The 17043-nt window shown below is 43.7% G+C and overlaps 3 protein-coding genes across 3 annotated transcripts in view; 1 reads left to right on the top strand and 2 right to left on the bottom strand.

Moving 5' to 3' along the window:
• Window positions 1-17043, bottom strand: part of LOC143376215 (glucose dehydrogenase [FAD, quinone]) — a 349600-nt gene that overhangs the window by 282650 nt on the left and 49907 nt on the right. The window lies entirely within an intron of this gene.
• On the bottom strand, window positions 4462-8970 carry LOC143376534 (uncharacterized). The gene is made up of 3 exons (XM_076827011.1): window positions 8824-8970; window positions 8475-8731; window positions 4462-4715 (listed from the first exon to the last, which is right to left on the bottom strand). The coding sequence occupies exons 1-3, from the start codon at window positions 8922-8924 to the stop codon at window positions 4462-4464; spliced, it is 612 nt and encodes a 203-aa protein (XP_076683126.1). The 5' UTR covers window positions 8925-8970.
• On the top strand, window positions 9048-10483 carry LOC143376319 (uncharacterized). The gene has a single exon (XM_076826485.1). The coding sequence runs from the start codon at window positions 9365-9367 to the stop codon at window positions 10481-10483; it is 1119 nt and encodes a 372-aa protein (XP_076682600.1). The 5' UTR covers window positions 9048-9364.

Genomic DNA, 17043 nt, shown 5'->3' with positions numbered 1-17043 from the left:
GCGCCATCTCTCGCGCGAATATATGGTGTCTGTCGAGTCGTTTCAGTCACCGTGTCATACCGTTTAGGTTATATATTATTTTCGAGTTATGTAGTAGAATAAAGAAAACTAATATCAGACGAATCTGTGTCAAATGATTGCCTTAAACACAACATTGGTGTCAGAAAGGTCGAATTCAAGCCTCAACACGTGTGCGAGAAAGTGAAATTCTCGAAGTGAGACAGTGAAGCGTGGACAAAAATCGTGCAAGGAACCACGATGGGGGAAGTAACGCCCGAACTGCTCGAGGCGATGACGAGCATGCTAACGAACGTTCTCAGAGCGTCGATAGCGGGTGTAGCCGCTGCGACGACCCCAACGGGTGCCGACCACGCACAACTTACGACGCGGTCGGTCCAGCAGAAGCCACCGCCATTTTCTTGTAAGGAGTACCGTCCGTCGGAGGAAATAACCGTTGAAGAGTATTTCAAACGTTTCGACTGGTCATTGCAACTAAGCAAGATTTCTGACGAGCAGCATGCCAATTACGCGCGTGTGTACATGGGCGACGAGTTAAATAATGCGCTCAAATTTCTCACCAATCCACGCGAACTCGAAGCGCTCACGTACGCAGAAATACGGACGTCACTCATCGTTCACTTCGACAGCGCCAAAAACAAGTACGCTGAAAGTGTGAAATTTCGACAGATAAAGCAACAGAAGGGCGAAAGTATTGCTGGCTACGCGCTGCGTTTGAGACAGGGCGCCGCGCATTGCGACTACGGAGAATTTTTAGACAAAATGCTCATTGAGCAGCTACTGCATGGCCTCGACGACCGTGACATGTGCGATGAAATCATTGGGAAGAAGCCGGACACATTCACGGCTGCGTACGAAATCCCCGAGGCAGCACATGCATTGATATCTACGCCAGTGCATTTAAAACAAAGCAAGAATCTCTTCCGCCGCAGGTCGGTCTAGCGAGGTCGCGGACGGTCACAGTCATTGCGTGGCGTGTCGCGCAGTACACCGTGCAGAAGCGACCGAGAAGATCGGAACAAGTTCTATACCTGCAATGGATGTGGAACGTCACACATGCGTAGTCAGTGTCCGTACCGAGACGCTGAATGCCATAAATGCAAAAGGAAGGGACATGTCGCCAAAGTGTGCAGATCGAATAGAAGGTCGCAAACATTCGATCATGACGAAAAGAAGGAACAACCAGCGGAACAAGTGGACAACGTAATGCATCTCAACAAACTTGATGAAATCAACGCAATCAAGACAAACAGCAAGAAGATCATTAGTGTACAAATAGACGGTCGAGGGCTAGCAATGGAACTCGACTCCGGAGCACCCACGGGTATTATCAGCAACAAGACGCTGGGCGCGATTAAGCCAGGTTTCTACAAATTGCAACCAACGGACAGGCAGTTTGTAAGCTATTCGCGTCACCCTGTCAAGTGCATTGGTCGTCTCCTGGTCGATGTCACGCTCGGAACCACGACAAGGAAGCTTTATGTTTACGTTGTCGATGACGAATATGATTCCCTGTTCGGATTAGAGTGGATTAGCCAATTTGTCCACGATATCAAGTGGATTGACATTTTTAGCTCTGAGGGAATTCATAGTCTGAACGTGAGCCCCCCTCATCTTTCTCCGGAGCAGGATGCTCGACTGGACCAGTTTTTGGTAACATTTAACTGTCTTTTTAGCCAAACCGCCGGCAGGCTCGCTGGACCCCTTGTAAAGGTACACTTCAAACCGGGAGTAACACCTGTTTTTGCGCGAGCGCGCGAGATACCTTTTGCACTGCGTTACAGATGCGCTAAGGAAATCGACAATAAAATTGCATCGGGTTATTACGTGAAAGTCGAGTACTCGGAATGGGCTTCTACAACGCACGTAGTTCTGAAAGAAAACTGTAAAATGCGTATCACCGGGAACTACAAGCCTACGCTTAATCCTCGTATGATTATTGACGAACATCCAATCCCGAAGCCGGAACACCTTTTTAACAAAATAAAGGGAGCAAAGTTCTTTTGTCATCTGGATGTCACAGATGCGTACACACATCTGCCAGTCGATGAGGAATTTAGCCACGTTCTGACACTAAATACACGAACACATGGGCTGATTCGCCCTACGCGCGCGGTCTACGGAGCAGCAAATATTCCAGCAATATGGCAACACCGTGTGTAAACGGTTGTCCAGGGTCTTGATAGCGTACTTAACTTTTTTGATGACATCCTTGTATTCGCAGATACATTCGATGGCCTGATCCTAGCTCTCGATGCAGTTTTGGGACGACTTGAACAGCACGGGTTTCGACTTAATCGCAAGAAATGTGTTTTCGCAGCCACCACTTTCGAATTCTTAGGACACAAAATCAACAGTCAGGGTGTGCACAAGTCAGACAAGCACATCGAAGCAATACGCGACGCACCCAAACCATCGACACGAAAAGAGCTGGAACTATTTATTGGCAAAGCTACTTATTATAGTTCATTCATTCCAGATTTAGCTACCAAAGCTCGTCCACTCCGAGACATGATTCTCGTCGAACCATTCAAATCGACGCCAATCGCTGACCAGGCGTATGTGGAACTTAGGAACATGTTGATTTCACCACAAGTTCTCATTCCATACGACCCGTCACTGCCACTACTGCTCGCAACGGACGCCAGCAAGACAGGCCTAGGCGCAGTTCTATCGCACCGTCTCAGCAATGGAGAGGAACGACCGATCGCATACGCCAGTCGCACAATGACAGTGACTGAGCAGCGGTATCCCATAATTGACAAGGAGGCCCTTGCAATTATGTGGGCAGTACAAAAATTATTTTATTACTTGTACGCTCGTCACTTCACACTGATTACAGATCACAAACCGCTAACACAGATACTGCATCCAGAAAATTCACTACCCGTTTTATGTATTAGTCGCATGGCCAATTCCATGGATTATTCCAGTCCGCGCAGACCACATCGCTCAAGAAATTCGAAAGGATCCTCACTTGAGTAAAATCTTACAACTCCTCAAGGCAGGGCAAAGCCTCGTCCGCGCCGGATACAAGGCACCGGATGCCAACTACAGCCTGGCCTCGAATTGCTTGGTTTTTTAACACAGCGTAGTTGTGCCTTCCTCGCTGAGGCAAAGTGTCCTGAATGATTTACACACAGTGCACATAGGAATCGTCAAAATGAAGGGCATGGCTCGCTTATTTGTGTATTGGCCAGGTATTGACGCAGACATCGAGCGCATCGCGAAATCGTGCGTCGAATGTGCCAAACACGCGCACGCTCCACCCAAAATTCGCAACCATCACTGGGAGTATCCAAAAGGCCCCTGGGAACGGATACACATAGACTATGCAGGGCCGGTTGCTGGCATAATACTCATCATTGTTGATGCGTACAGCAAGTGGGTAGAAGTCAAGATCACGAATTCAACGACAAGCTACGCGACGATTGCAATGTTGGACGAATTGTTCGCTGTATATGGTGCTCCAGTCACTGTAGTCTCAGACAATGGTACCCAGTTTACGTCAGCGGAGTTCAAAACGTTTCTTGAAATAAGTGGTGTTAGATACCACAAATTGTCAGCTCCGTATCACCCGGCAACTAACGGCCAAGTAGAAAGATACGTGCAGACGACGAAAGACGCATTGCAAAAAATGAGTACGACGCGAAGCACGCTACAAGAAGACTTAAATGAATTCTTAAGGCAATATCGGAAGGCTTCGCACTCGACAACGGGGTCTCCTCCTGCGCGGCTTTTCCTGGGACGCAACCTGCGCATACGCCTTGATCTGGTGCAACCAGAAACCACACAGGCGAGAACCTTGGGAAGACAGCGAGCTGAGCTTAAGTCTACGTTTCGCACGTTTAAGCCGCTACAACAGGTCTATTTGGTATCAGGAAATGCCCGTATGGATAAGTGGATTCCCGGTACAATCATTACACGCCTTGGAGATCTCCACTACGAAATTGGGCACCGTGGCAAATCCTTCCGACGCCATGTCAATCAAATAAGAGCTTTTACAAAAAGTGAGTCCCAACACCGGATTGCCAACAATTTGACCACATCTGAAGATGCATCCGATCGATCTCATCGAATTTCACGCTCGACTGAGAGACTGCCACTTCAGGACAATGCGGAGCAACCTACGTCTCCTCAGCATCTCTGTGTTGCACCTGCACCGGAGCGAGCAGGACCGAATCTGTCGCAGGAGCGAATCGCAGCCCCTGCTCAGGTTCAGGCATCACGAAGATCAACGCGTACACGGAGACCAATCGAAAGATTTTCTTCCACTTAAATTTTTCTAATCAACCCCATGTTTACTTGTATTTTCTCCCACTCTTGCTTGTAAATTCCAAAGGAGGGAGGAAATGTTACATATTGAGGACGCGCCTTAAGCGATCGGAATCGCGTTGCGCCATCTTTCGCGCGAATATGTGGCAGTCTGTCGAGTCGCTTCAGTCACCGTGCAGTGCATGGTATTTCACTTGGGTGAGACTCTGTATCTTCTTTATGTGTGAGGAATGATTGAGTGTAGTTACTATTACTTGAATTTGTTTGGAAGGCAGTTGCTAGTAGTTCCGCTATTTCTAATTGGTTGGTCCTGAAACACTTATCATCTTTGACAAGAGCAGGGATGATTTGTTGTGTCCTAATACCTTTGATTGGTCTCAGTTTCGTCCAAATTTCGGATATAGGAGTGTTGCTATTCATTGCTGATAAATAAGATTTCCACGACTCTCTTTTACTTTGCTTCATGATTTTCCTCGAGATAGCTCTGTATCTTTTAAAAATTACTAGGTTCTCTGTTGTATTTTGTTTTTTATATCGATTGAACGACTGCTTGCGGTCTCTTACAGCCTTAGCACAGTCTTCATTCTACCACGGCGCGTGTCTTGTTTTTTTGCTATTGTTATTTTGTGTTTTAGGTATGGATGAGTTTGCTGCTTTTTTATGGTATCAATAAACTCGCTGAGGGTGGCTTTGATTATATCGGGATTTATTATGTTAGGACAGGAGATGGCCGATAAGCTTTTAGATATTTCTTGTTCATATTTTTCCCAGTCTGCTTTTTGGAATTTCCATTTTATTGGTTTATCTGTGGCTCCAATTTGGTTGTCAGATATTTCGTGAAGCAATATTTTGATCGGGAAGTGATCGCTGTCATTTAGATCTTCATAAAAAACTTCAGAAAAATAAAAAAATTACGCCAAGTACATAAAAGCAAATAAAACACAAAAATAGAAGGTAATAATAATTACAAAATAAAAAAAAATGTGAAATCAAAATGAGCTGCAAGTACATAAAAGTAAGGGTGCTTTCTTTCCCGCAGCGTGCAAAGAAGATATATATATTTATACATAAAGGTGCTTTCCAACTACGCTTAAGACGACACAACTACATATACAGAGCTAAAATGCTGTGTTCATATATTCCATTATCCATGTCGCGGACATTTTAATAATGTAAAGATAAAATGTAACATCTAGACATTTGCCTAGATATCCGCGGCCTGGAAGTCAAATATTTGGCGTGGTCAGGCAAGGTATTCTCAGATCATCAATACAAATACCTTCCCTCTCGCAGACTTTCACATAATTTGTCAATTTAAAACTCTGACAATATGAGTACATTTTCATTATATTGCGTTTTAAAATAATTCTAAAATCATTCATCGACACCGATACATTCCCTCGCACAAGCTTTCAGATAATTTGTCAATTTAAAACTCTGCCCATATGAATACACTTTCATTATTTTACGTTTTTAAATAATTCTTATTCGTCGACACCTTGACCTTATTTGGCCACGCCAAGTATTTGACTTCCAGGCCGCGGATATCTAGGCAAATGTCTAGATGTTACATTTTATCTTTACATTATTAAAATGTCCGCGACATGGATAATGGAATGTATGAACACAGCATTTTAGCTCTGTATATATAGTTGTGTCGTCTTAAGCGTAGTTGGAAAGCACTTTTATGTATAAATATATATATATCTCCTTTGCACGCTGCGGGAAAGAAAGCACCCTTACCTTTATGTACTTGCAGCTCATTTTGATTTCACATTTTTTTTATTTTGTAATTATTATTACCTTCTATTTTTGTGATTTATTTGATTTCATGTACTTGGCGTAATTTTTTTACTTTTTTGAAGTTTTTTTATGGGGATCTCACTCTTTTTTACGAAGATAATTCATGTACTTGGCGTAATTTTTTTACTTTTTTGAAGTTTTTTTATGGGGATTATTCCTACCTTTAACAATGATTAAATATGTAAATTATGTTATACGTATTCAGTGGATTGGTGGAATTGGTTTAAATTTAAGTTTTCAGGTATGAAGCAAACATACAAGAAGAAAACAGAGATAAAATCATTTAATTAATATAATACTATGTCCCAATTTTTTGTTCTCCTCTAAATTATACATTTTTCCACATATATAATAAAATTCGATTTTGTATATACATATTTCTTAAAACTCTAAAATAATAAAATCATACATGAAAATGTACATATTGCATTTGCTCATGCAGCAGGGTGAGAGCGCATAGCAGAAAATCTTGTTGCAGGAAATTTAAATGCTAATGGTAATAATTCAGTGAAAATGAACGAAGAGATCCAATATTTTTAACGCTCAGTTTATTGGTGTTGGAATAAAATTAATTTAGTATGTTTACTGGTGTATTGAAATAAATATATTGTTAATGGGAAACTAATGAAAGCAATGAATAGCGTGGCAACTACTGTGGATTTTAAAGTATTACGAATGTCTTTCACAAAAGATTGAAAAATATCAAAAGATATGTATTTTCAGCATACATTCTTCACTAATGTGACGTGCTCTGCATTACAAGCAGTCTGCCATAATTTTCTTAATTCTTAATGCTATGTCTTTTGACAATTTTTGTCGATTTACCTTATTTGGCAAATTTCCAGAAACTTGTGAGAAAAAAATGCTTCGTTTCAATCCAAGTCTGTGCGTCTCCTTCATTTCTATCCAAGCCTGTGCGACCCCGTGGTTTCTATAAGATTCATAAAAACTCTAAATTAAAAATAATTTGCTGGTATAAATATATCTGACAATTTAAATGGAATTTGTTATAATATATTATGCGAAAGAAGATGTTTCTCTGTCAAACCTTCTCCAGACAACTCCCAAGTCTGTGACTCTACATAAAAATCTATTAAAAAATTTTGGTGACTTACCTTGTTAATTGAGACAATAATTCAGTCTCCTATGTAGTGTAAAAACCCGTGATACTTGACAGGTTATGGTGGATTCACACTTGGTAGGTTAATTCAATAGTATCTATATGTATATAGGTATGTACAATGACGGACGACGATTCCTGCCGAATAGTCCCGAGAGTCGACGAATCGACGAACGAAACATGTGTTAGTTTCGTTTTGGCTGAAGGTGTGCGTGTAACGCGTATACGTATTATGTTGACGAAATTTTGACTGGAGAAGAAGAATCAGAAGAAAAATCTTACCGATTCCGACGGATTCATGAGACGATATTACGATATCTCTGTCATGCATGGACCGATTTTATTCAGTTTGGTCTTATTCGAAAGCTTATATGCGGTTTACATAAGAAAAATGCCTTTAAACTTAGGAAATATTGCAGGCGTGATGAGATATTAATGAAATAAGTTTCAGGTTAGGCTGGAATAGCTCCGCGACGAGTAAATGATAGCGGTAGCGACACAGTCGATATACAGGGTGTCTTTCATGTACTTGGCGTCGAGACGCTACCGCGTCTCTAGATCAATTATAATGTGAGTTTGGGGCGATGTTGCGTTGCTGCGTAATCGTTGGAGTATGTCCACTAGAGCTGATCAAGTACCCGGAAAAAGCAAGCCGAGCCTGGCTCGGCTTGAAAAACCGAGCCGAGCCGGGTACCCGAAAGAACCGAGCGGCTCGGACAGAACCAAGTACTTGAATTTTTTTCAAGCGGCCCGAAAGAAACCGGGCGGATTGGATGGAACCGAGCGGATTGAATTTTTCCAAGCGGCCCGAAAGAAACCGGGCGGATTGGATGGAACCGAGCGGATTGAATTTTTCCAAGCGGCCCGAAAGAAACCGGGCGGCTTGGAAAGTAAACGGGCGGGCCCTAAGAAACCGGGTGGCTTGGAAACGAATTGGTCCGAATGAAGGTCGAGCGGACCGTTCGTTTCTTTCCAAGCCACCCGGTTTCTTAGGGCCCGCCCGCTTACTTTCCAAGCCGCCCAGTTTCTTTCGGGCTGCTTGGAAAAATTCAATCCGCTCGGTTCCATCCAATCCGCCCGGTTTCTTTCGGGCCGCTTGGAAAAAATCAATCCGCTCGGTTCCATCCAATCCGCCCGGTTTCTTTCGGGCCGCTTGAAAAAAATTCAAGTACTTGGTTCTGTCCGAGCCGCTCGGTTCTTTCGGGTGCCCGGCTCGGCTTGGAAACCGAGTCCCGGATTGGTTCGGATTTCAAGCTACCCGAATATTCAAGTACTCGTACAGCTCTAATGTCCACCTCGTTTTGTAGCAGGAGCTTCCACGTAGACATTGAAAAGCTTAACTCGCTGCCTTTATTGTCGGCTATGGCGATCTCGACGTGACACAAATCCATACCAATGCGAATTCCTATAGTTAGAAGTTTATAAGCTGTTGCAGTCAGTGGATAATCACGCCCCAGGATCCGTACGATTGATGGTTTCGGTGTTTTCATCGTTTTTAACGATACGGATCCAGAACTGTAAGAAACAAGTACATGAAATTAATACTTCGGTCGTTTGCGTTTACAGTGAATGAAGTAAATGAAAAGTGTATTGTAACGCGTACGTACCACATATTGGATTGTTGATGATGTTGTTGTTGGCATTTATTTGGAAACCCACCATCGTTGCCGGCTGCGCAGAATGAATCGTTTAAGCTGTGTTTGTACATTTTGATCTGCACTATATTTTTTATGGAATACCGTCTGTTCCGTCAAAGTCACTGAGGCTACTGAGCGATTGATGGAATAGCGTCCGAGAGCTCGGCTTAAATAGAGGTGGAAGCGTTGATTCTTAGAAATAGGTGTCAGCAGAAACATTGATTCTTAGGAAATAGGTGTCAGCAGAAACTGTGTTGGACGATCTCGCGCGCTAATTCGTCATACGCGTGAATCATAGAAAGAATTATGCTGTATCGGCAGAAACTGCACAGAACAATGTTGGGACGGATCTTCGTTTTTGCATGAGGTTCATTCGAGGGAGGGGGTACGCCAAAAGAGTTAGACAGAGATACCAAACCATGGTATCAGTCTTAAAAGCGCTCTCTAAACTGCACAAAGTCTCAAATCGCTGCAACGTGTTGCGCGGAAAAGACACATTCCATTTACAACCATGGGAGAATTCGCGCAAGTAGAACGTCAATTGTTGGATCAATCTGCACGATTGATTTCACGCGAAGAGTACCTCGCGTGGGAAGAACGGTGCAACGAGTGCATCGAATCGTTGGAAGAACACAGCCGAGTGAAACGCCCGCGATTATCGATCGGTGTTCAGCAATCGCTGATTACTCGAATCGCGCGGCTCGAAGGATTAAAACATTCGTTGCGCGGTCGTTTCGTGCGCGAAGGTGCCGGACATTCGAGCACAGGACTTTTAAGGCGCGAAATAGACACTGTGTTCGATAGTCGCGTATTAACTGGTGCCGTGTTACATTCGAACTATATCGAGCCGCGCAACTTCCTCCAGGATGCTGAGACCATTGTGCTGGAGCATATGCGGGGCGCTTTGTGGAAACGTCGAAGCCTCAAAGTGAACACTGTGTTCAACGGCGAATTTGTGGCGGGTGACAAGCATGCTTGTAAAAGCATCAATACCCGGAACTGTGAACTCTTCGGCACATCAGATCTGCAGGAGTGGTACCAGCGATGCGTCATCGAACCCACCCTGGCATGGCTGGAAGAGTTCCAGGAACGCGACGGAGGATGGGCATTGACGAGGATTCTCAACCTAACCGTCAATGTTAATAAGTACAATCCGCTGCGTGCCGGGTGTCACCACAAGTTGCCGCGGAAATTGTCGCTGAAGAAGGCGAGGATTAGTGTGCAATCCCCGGAGAATGCATGTTTCGCGTGGGCAGTGGTCGCAACTCTCCATCCAGCCGAAATACACGTTGATCGCCCAAGTTCATACCCCAACTATGCATCCGTGCTAAATCTCCAGGGCATTGAATTTCCAATGTCCCTGAAGCAGCTTGGGAAGTTTGAGCGGCAGAACGACATCTCCGTTAACGTGTACAGCTTCGAGGCAGAGAAAGGATTGGCGGTCTTTCCGCTGCGCCTCACCAGCCAAAAGAGGGATCGACACGTCAACCTGCTCTACACGCCAAATCAAGAGCACGGCGATGTAGGGCACTTTGTATGGATCAAGAACTTGTCCGGGCTGATGAGCGCACAGCTGAGCAGACCCAAAGAAAAAAATTCATCTGCGATCGGTATGTATATAAACTTATGAAACGTTGAAAAAATATGGTTGAAAAAAATTAAATAAAAAAGTTTTGATTTTTTGCAGATGCATGCACTACTTTGGATCTGTCGAGAAGTTGGAGGCCCATTCGCTGGACTGCGGGCAAATGAATGATTGCGCCATCCTGTTGCCCAGCGAAGGAAACAATCTGCTCAAATTCAGCAACCACTGTATGAAGGAGCGGCTCCCCTTTGTGGTGTACGCCGATCTCGAGTGCATCATTGAAAAAACAGAGGACAATCACCGAATGGGTGAAATAGATAGTAAATTGCGCGCGTATCAACACCATAATGTGCACAGCATTGCATACTATATGCATTGCTCGTACGATGCATCACTGTCGACGTATCGATGTCACCGCGACACGGATTGTGTTTCATGGTTCGTCAACGAACTGGAAAATTTTGCAAACTTCGCCAAACCCATTCTGGTCAGTAATATTCCCATGCTTGATTTAACTCCCGAACAATGGACGACATTTCGCGATGCAACACACTGTTATATTTGCGAAGAACCATTCAAGGCTGAAAATGTACGAGTTCGCGATCATTGTCACCTATCCGGACGGTTTAGAGGTCCAGCACATTCGGAGTGCAATTTAAATTATAAAAACGCATTTTACATCCCTATAGTTCTGCATAATTTATCCGGTTACGATTCGCATTTCATTATCGAGGAAATAGCTACCACTTTCGAAGGCCACGTTGACGTATTGCCCATAACAAAAGAAAAGTACATTTCATTCACAAAAAATGATGAAGATGCGGCTGACTCAGACTCGCGAAATTGTATTAAATTGCGATTCATCGATTCGTACAAATTTCTCAATACCAGTTTCGACAAATTAGCATCTTTTCTTAGCACCGATAAATAAAAAATTTTACGATCCGAATTTGAATCATTATCCACCGAGGATGTCAAGTTATTGACGCGAAAGGGTGACTTTCCATACGAATACCTTGATTGTGCGAACAAGCTGCAGGATCCATGCTTACCACCGCGCCATTCTACAGTTCGTTGACGGGTGAGACTGTATCCGAGAGCGATCACGCGCACGTCGAGACTGTCTGGTAGCGTTTCGGCAGTAAAACCTTGGGCGAATACAGCGATTTGTATTTGAAAACAGATGTCTTGTTATTGGCAGGTAATTTTGAAAATTTTCGCGAAAGTTGTATCAAGAGTTATGGACTAGATTCAGCGCATTATTATACTTTACCTGGTTTCACGTGGGATGCCATGCTAAAACATACGAAAATTACATTCCAATTACTCACCGAAGTCGATATGGTCATGTTTATTGAACGTAGTATACGTGGTGGTTAAGTCAATGTTCTGGAAGATACACAGAGACCAATAACAAGTACATATCATCTTACGACCCATCGGAACAGTCATCGTACTTGATGTACTTTGACGTGAACAATTTGTACGAATGAGCAATGTGCCAGCCCCTACCATACGCCAAATTTTAATGGGTCGAAGATATCACAACTTTTAACGTGTCTTCGATCACTGTCGATTCGCCCACGGGATACATTCTCGAGTTAGATCTGGAATATCCGCAACATCTGCACGACATTCATGCCGATCTACCGTTCTGCCCAACGGGTGCCAAACCACCTGGCAGCAGACAGGACAAATTACTCGCGACGGTATACGATAAACAGCGTTACGTTATCCATTATCGCAACCTGCAGCAGTGCACGAGTCACGGTCTTCGTATTACAAAGATACACCGCGTGCTTCAATTCGCTCAATCTCCCTGGCTCCGCGATTACATCGAACTCAATACACGGTCTAGAACATGCGCGACAAACGAGTTTGAAAAAAAATTGTACAAATTGATGAACAACGCGGTATTCAGTAAAACTATGGAAAATGTGCGAAATCACGCGGACGTAAAACTTTTAACACATTGGGAAGGGCGATATAGCGCGCAGGCAATGATCGTGAAACCGAATTTCCACAGCAGAAGTGTTTTTTTGGAAAATTTAATAGCTGTTGAATTGCGAAAACTCGAGGTGAAATTCAACAAACCGATATACGTGGGTACATTCGTATATACATTCTAGATATATAAAAAATTTGTTTGTACGAATTTCATCACGAGTACATGTCTCCCCTGCACGCTTAAAATTGTAAAATTCTATACACAGACACTGATAGCCTCATTTATCACATTCCATGCGACGATATCTACGAGTCCATGAAACATAATATCGATAGATTCGACACAAGCGATTATCCCATCGAGAATGCATATAATATGCCGCGCTTAACTAAGAAGGTCCCGGGGCTGATGAAGGACGAAAATAACGGTGTGATAATGACCGAGTTCGTAGGTCTTAGAGCGAAAATGTATGCACTTCGCGTAGACGGCAAAAAAGATACGAAGAAGGCGAAAGGCGTCAAGACCATCGTCAAGACCAACGTCAGAGCCAGGACGATAACTTTCGACGACTACGCGCAGTGTTTGCAAAAGGAGATCGAAATGGTTGGCAGACAATCGTGCATACGGTCTAAATTGCATAAAGTGCACACCATTTCGGAATCCAAAATCGCTCTAAGTCCATACGACGACAAGCGGTATATGTATCGTACCCGATTCGACCGACACTCTGCCCTGGGGACATTATAAAATTCCGTTGTAAAATTCCATTGTAAAAATATCGTTATAAAAAAGAAATTTGAACTTGATGACACTCTCTTCGTGTGAACGAGGCCTCTGACTCCGTCCTGAGTCTATGACAGCTATAACACGCTCGCAAAATTTGAAAACATCGTATCAACATGATATGTAGTTTCATAAAAAGCGATGGTGAAAAGCAGACAATAAAAATAGGATTCTGGAATATTCATGTCTCTGTTAGCCCAATGACATCCAATTGTTCTATGTATCTTTCTTTGCTATCCATGGGCTAGCACATAAAGATACATAATTCTTCACTAAATTCGGGGAATTCATAAAACAACTGGATATCATTGGGCTAACAGAGACACGAATATTCCAGAATCCTATTTGTATTGTCTGCTTTTCACCATCGCTGTTTATGAAACTACACATCATGTTGATACGAAGTTTTCAAATTTTGCGAGCGTGTTATAGCGGTGCGATGTCGTCGATGAAACTTTAGACTCGTGCTGCGCTGTTAAAGCTATACGTGATAGTGAATATTTCGATGATAAATCTCTTGTTGATTGCGAACTGTTGGCATGTGCCTTTGAATGATATTATCGACGTCACTTGCAGCAAAATGTTAAATAAATTGTTCACATATGTATAACATTGTATTTACTGAACCATGTATTATTATTATTATTTTGCAATACATTATTTTTATTTATCCAAGAATTGTGTGATTTATCAAACCCCAACCACTTGACGTATACCTAATCCCCCTTTCTACGTAGCACTTTTTCCACTAGATACACATCAGGATCGGTGACGCGTTGCAGCTCGTGTTCATAGAATCCTCCGGCAACGGGTTTTCCACAGGAATCGACGAGCAGATACGTCGCGGGATTAGTTGCCTGTACTTTGGCTATCTTGAACATCTCCGTTGTCCAATTCGGTGTATAGCCTTTGTCGAAGATGGTTTTAAATTTGCTCACGCGCACAAACTCGCCCAACTCGAATCTAGCTGGAGCAGCGACCTTTAGGTTGTTGTACACGGCGGCTAGCAGCTTATCGGCGATCGCAGGGGTAACATCGCAAGGACGCATTCCGATGGTTCTATGTTTTCGTTGCATTATACACTCTGCAAGTAGACACGGTAGCGTATCGGTCCATATATAGGTTCCATTGAACGTAAACAGTTTCCACATACTGTTCTTCAAAGTTCGATTGAAACGTTCTACGACGGCGGCCTTCATCACCGAATACGTCGAATAATGATTAATGTTGTGCTTTTTCAAGAGTTTCTGCACATCGGTGTTGTAAAATTCTTTTCCTTGATCGGTTTGCAAATTTTTCGGATATCGATCTCTAAATATCTTTGCAAACGCTTTAGTCATCTCAGCGCCACTTTTAGTCTTGAGCGGCAACGCCCATGCATACTTGCTCAACACATCGATGACGGTGAGTATGTAGTGGTGACCCTGGTTGAATCGCGAGTATGGACGCATTTCTACAACGCCAGCTTGCCACAGATCGTCGTATCCACGCACTATGACGCGCCTCCGAGGGAAATGTCTTCCAGCCGGAGCGTGCAGTTCCTCAACGAGTCGTCGTTTCTTGTGGCTATGGTTTCCTTCTTCTTTACTCTTCGATTCCGACAATGGCTGCATGTTTGATCGCACAGGTGTCTTTGACGCGAATGATGCGATAATTATCGTGTACGTGCATTATGTGCCCCCATCGGTCCGAGGAAATTCTGGACAAGTTCAATCGTCTCGCATGATTCTCCTTCGCAGCGCTGCTGCGGGATAGAATTCAACGCCTGCGATATCTTATGAACACTGCTTTGCAACGTCAGAATATCTCTTTGAAACAAGACCAGCTTCCTCTCTAATTCTTCCTGCTGCTCTCTCAAAAGTTTAATGCTCTTTTCCACGTATAGTTTATTGCTGTCGGCCACCGGCTGAGCTACGCGTCGTATCTTGCGTGATTTTGCATCAAAATCGGCACCGGTCACGCAAGGAGCGTTATCTCGCATGTAATTTCGAAGCATACCGCTCCATTTGTAATAGTCCATTGTAGCTGCTCCACTCTTCTCGAGCGATACCCAAATTTGTTAATCGGCATCTCGACGCATACAGTGCACATCATCGGCGTGAAGTTTAATTTATAATGAGGCCTACCTCGCGGAGTTCCTCGATAATCGATAGACTTTCAGGATCTTCAGAGTTGTTACCAGCCTGACGCGGAGCTTCCAGTAAACGCAATCGATCCACCAGCTCGTTGGGATCGCCCAGTGCACGTAATCGATCTTGTTATCGTTAACCACCATGGCTCGCGGTGTCCTTAGACCTTTCCCTGCCCTTAGATCTTTCTCTGTCCTACTAGCCGATACACGGGGGAGTAGCGGTGCAATAACATGTTTGTATTTGTATCCCTTATTGCCCAATAAGGGATTTTGAGCGTCATGATCGCGTCTGTGGGCATTCGTCGCCAGCAGTATACTTTTGTATTATTTTTTATCGGCATCGGTGTACAAGGCATCGTCGGGAATTCTCTTGAAAATCAGTTCGTAAAGACCGGACGTTCCTCCGTACCTTACACCATCTATGATTATATTATCATCCTTGTCTATATCGAAAGCCTTATCCCCAAGCACCGTTCCACTATCGCCAAAGTATACGCCATATACATAGTCCATTGTTGTATCCCCATCTCTACTTAGGATTACGCTCATGTACTTTGATTCAGTACGAGTCCAGTCGTACAGCTTGGAATATGTCGTTAACATTCACTCTAACCGGCAAGAGTGACACCCTCGTGGTGAGCTACTTTCCACCCATAGATTTGAGCGACGATGATTACGAGCTTGGTCAAACAACTTTTGAACCTTATCACACAATACCGAACATCGACTCGAGCAACGATAAATTCTACTTCGCCGTAAACTATGATGTCAACAGCAGCGTTGACACCAGCCATGAATACATTATGATTCCCCACGGTTCCTACGAACTAGACGCCATTGCCAAGTATTTGAAGCAGCGATTACTCGAACGGTATCCTCAAAATCTCGGTGGCACCGATGACAAAAATGACGATGGTGACAACGATATGTATCCTATAGTGTTGCGCGCCAACAACAACACCATGAAAAGGTAGCTGTACGGCTCGTTCGCCGTAGACTTTAGGAAGCCTAATAACATTGGATCGCTACTGGGATTCTCAACGAATTGCGTATTAGAACCAAGACAGTAGCACGAATTGGACGATCCAATTAATGTCACGAACGTAAACATTATTCGCATAGAATGCAGCGTAACCGCTGGCGCATACAACAATGGGAAGCGTGTACATACGATACATGAATTTTCTTCGAGAGTGCTGCCAGGATATAAGATATCGGAAACGCCCGCGCAGATCCGTTACCTTCCAATCACCGCACAGGTCATTTCGGATCTAACGATACGCGTTGTGGATCAAGACGGACGGTTGCTTGATTTTCGAGGTGAAGAGATTACCATCAGACTGCACGTACGACGACGATGACGACGATAATACGCATGGTGCGAACGAAAGAGATGCTTGTATTGAACAGCTCCAGAAACCCGTTTCTTCCAAGTGAAATTGTTTACAACAACAACTGCAACAGCTTTGATCACGCTAAAAAGAAGAGGCTCACTGCTGCGAACATTGCATTTTTGAAATCATTGGGATTCATTGTACGCATTTAAGTTAAAAAAAATGGTTGACATTCTAAACATTGGAGGGAAGCCGACGTTTGATGATCGCATCGTCAAGCTCGAGACTCACATACAAACCTTACGTCAACACGACGTTTGGGAACAGCGATGATATAAAAATACCTATACAGCAGCAGGATTTATACACATTGTCGTGTGAAATTTTCCTCTACCTGGAGGGGAAATTG

The sequence above is a fragment of the Andrena cerasifolii genome, chromosome 14, assembly GCF_050908995.1.
Source record: "Andrena cerasifolii isolate SP2316 chromosome 14, iyAndCera1_principal, whole genome shotgun sequence".
Lineage (NCBI taxonomy): Eukaryota > Metazoa > Arthropoda > Insecta > Hymenoptera > Andrenidae > Andrena > Andrena cerasifolii.
This window is presented reverse-complemented; position numbering and strand designations above follow the sequence as displayed.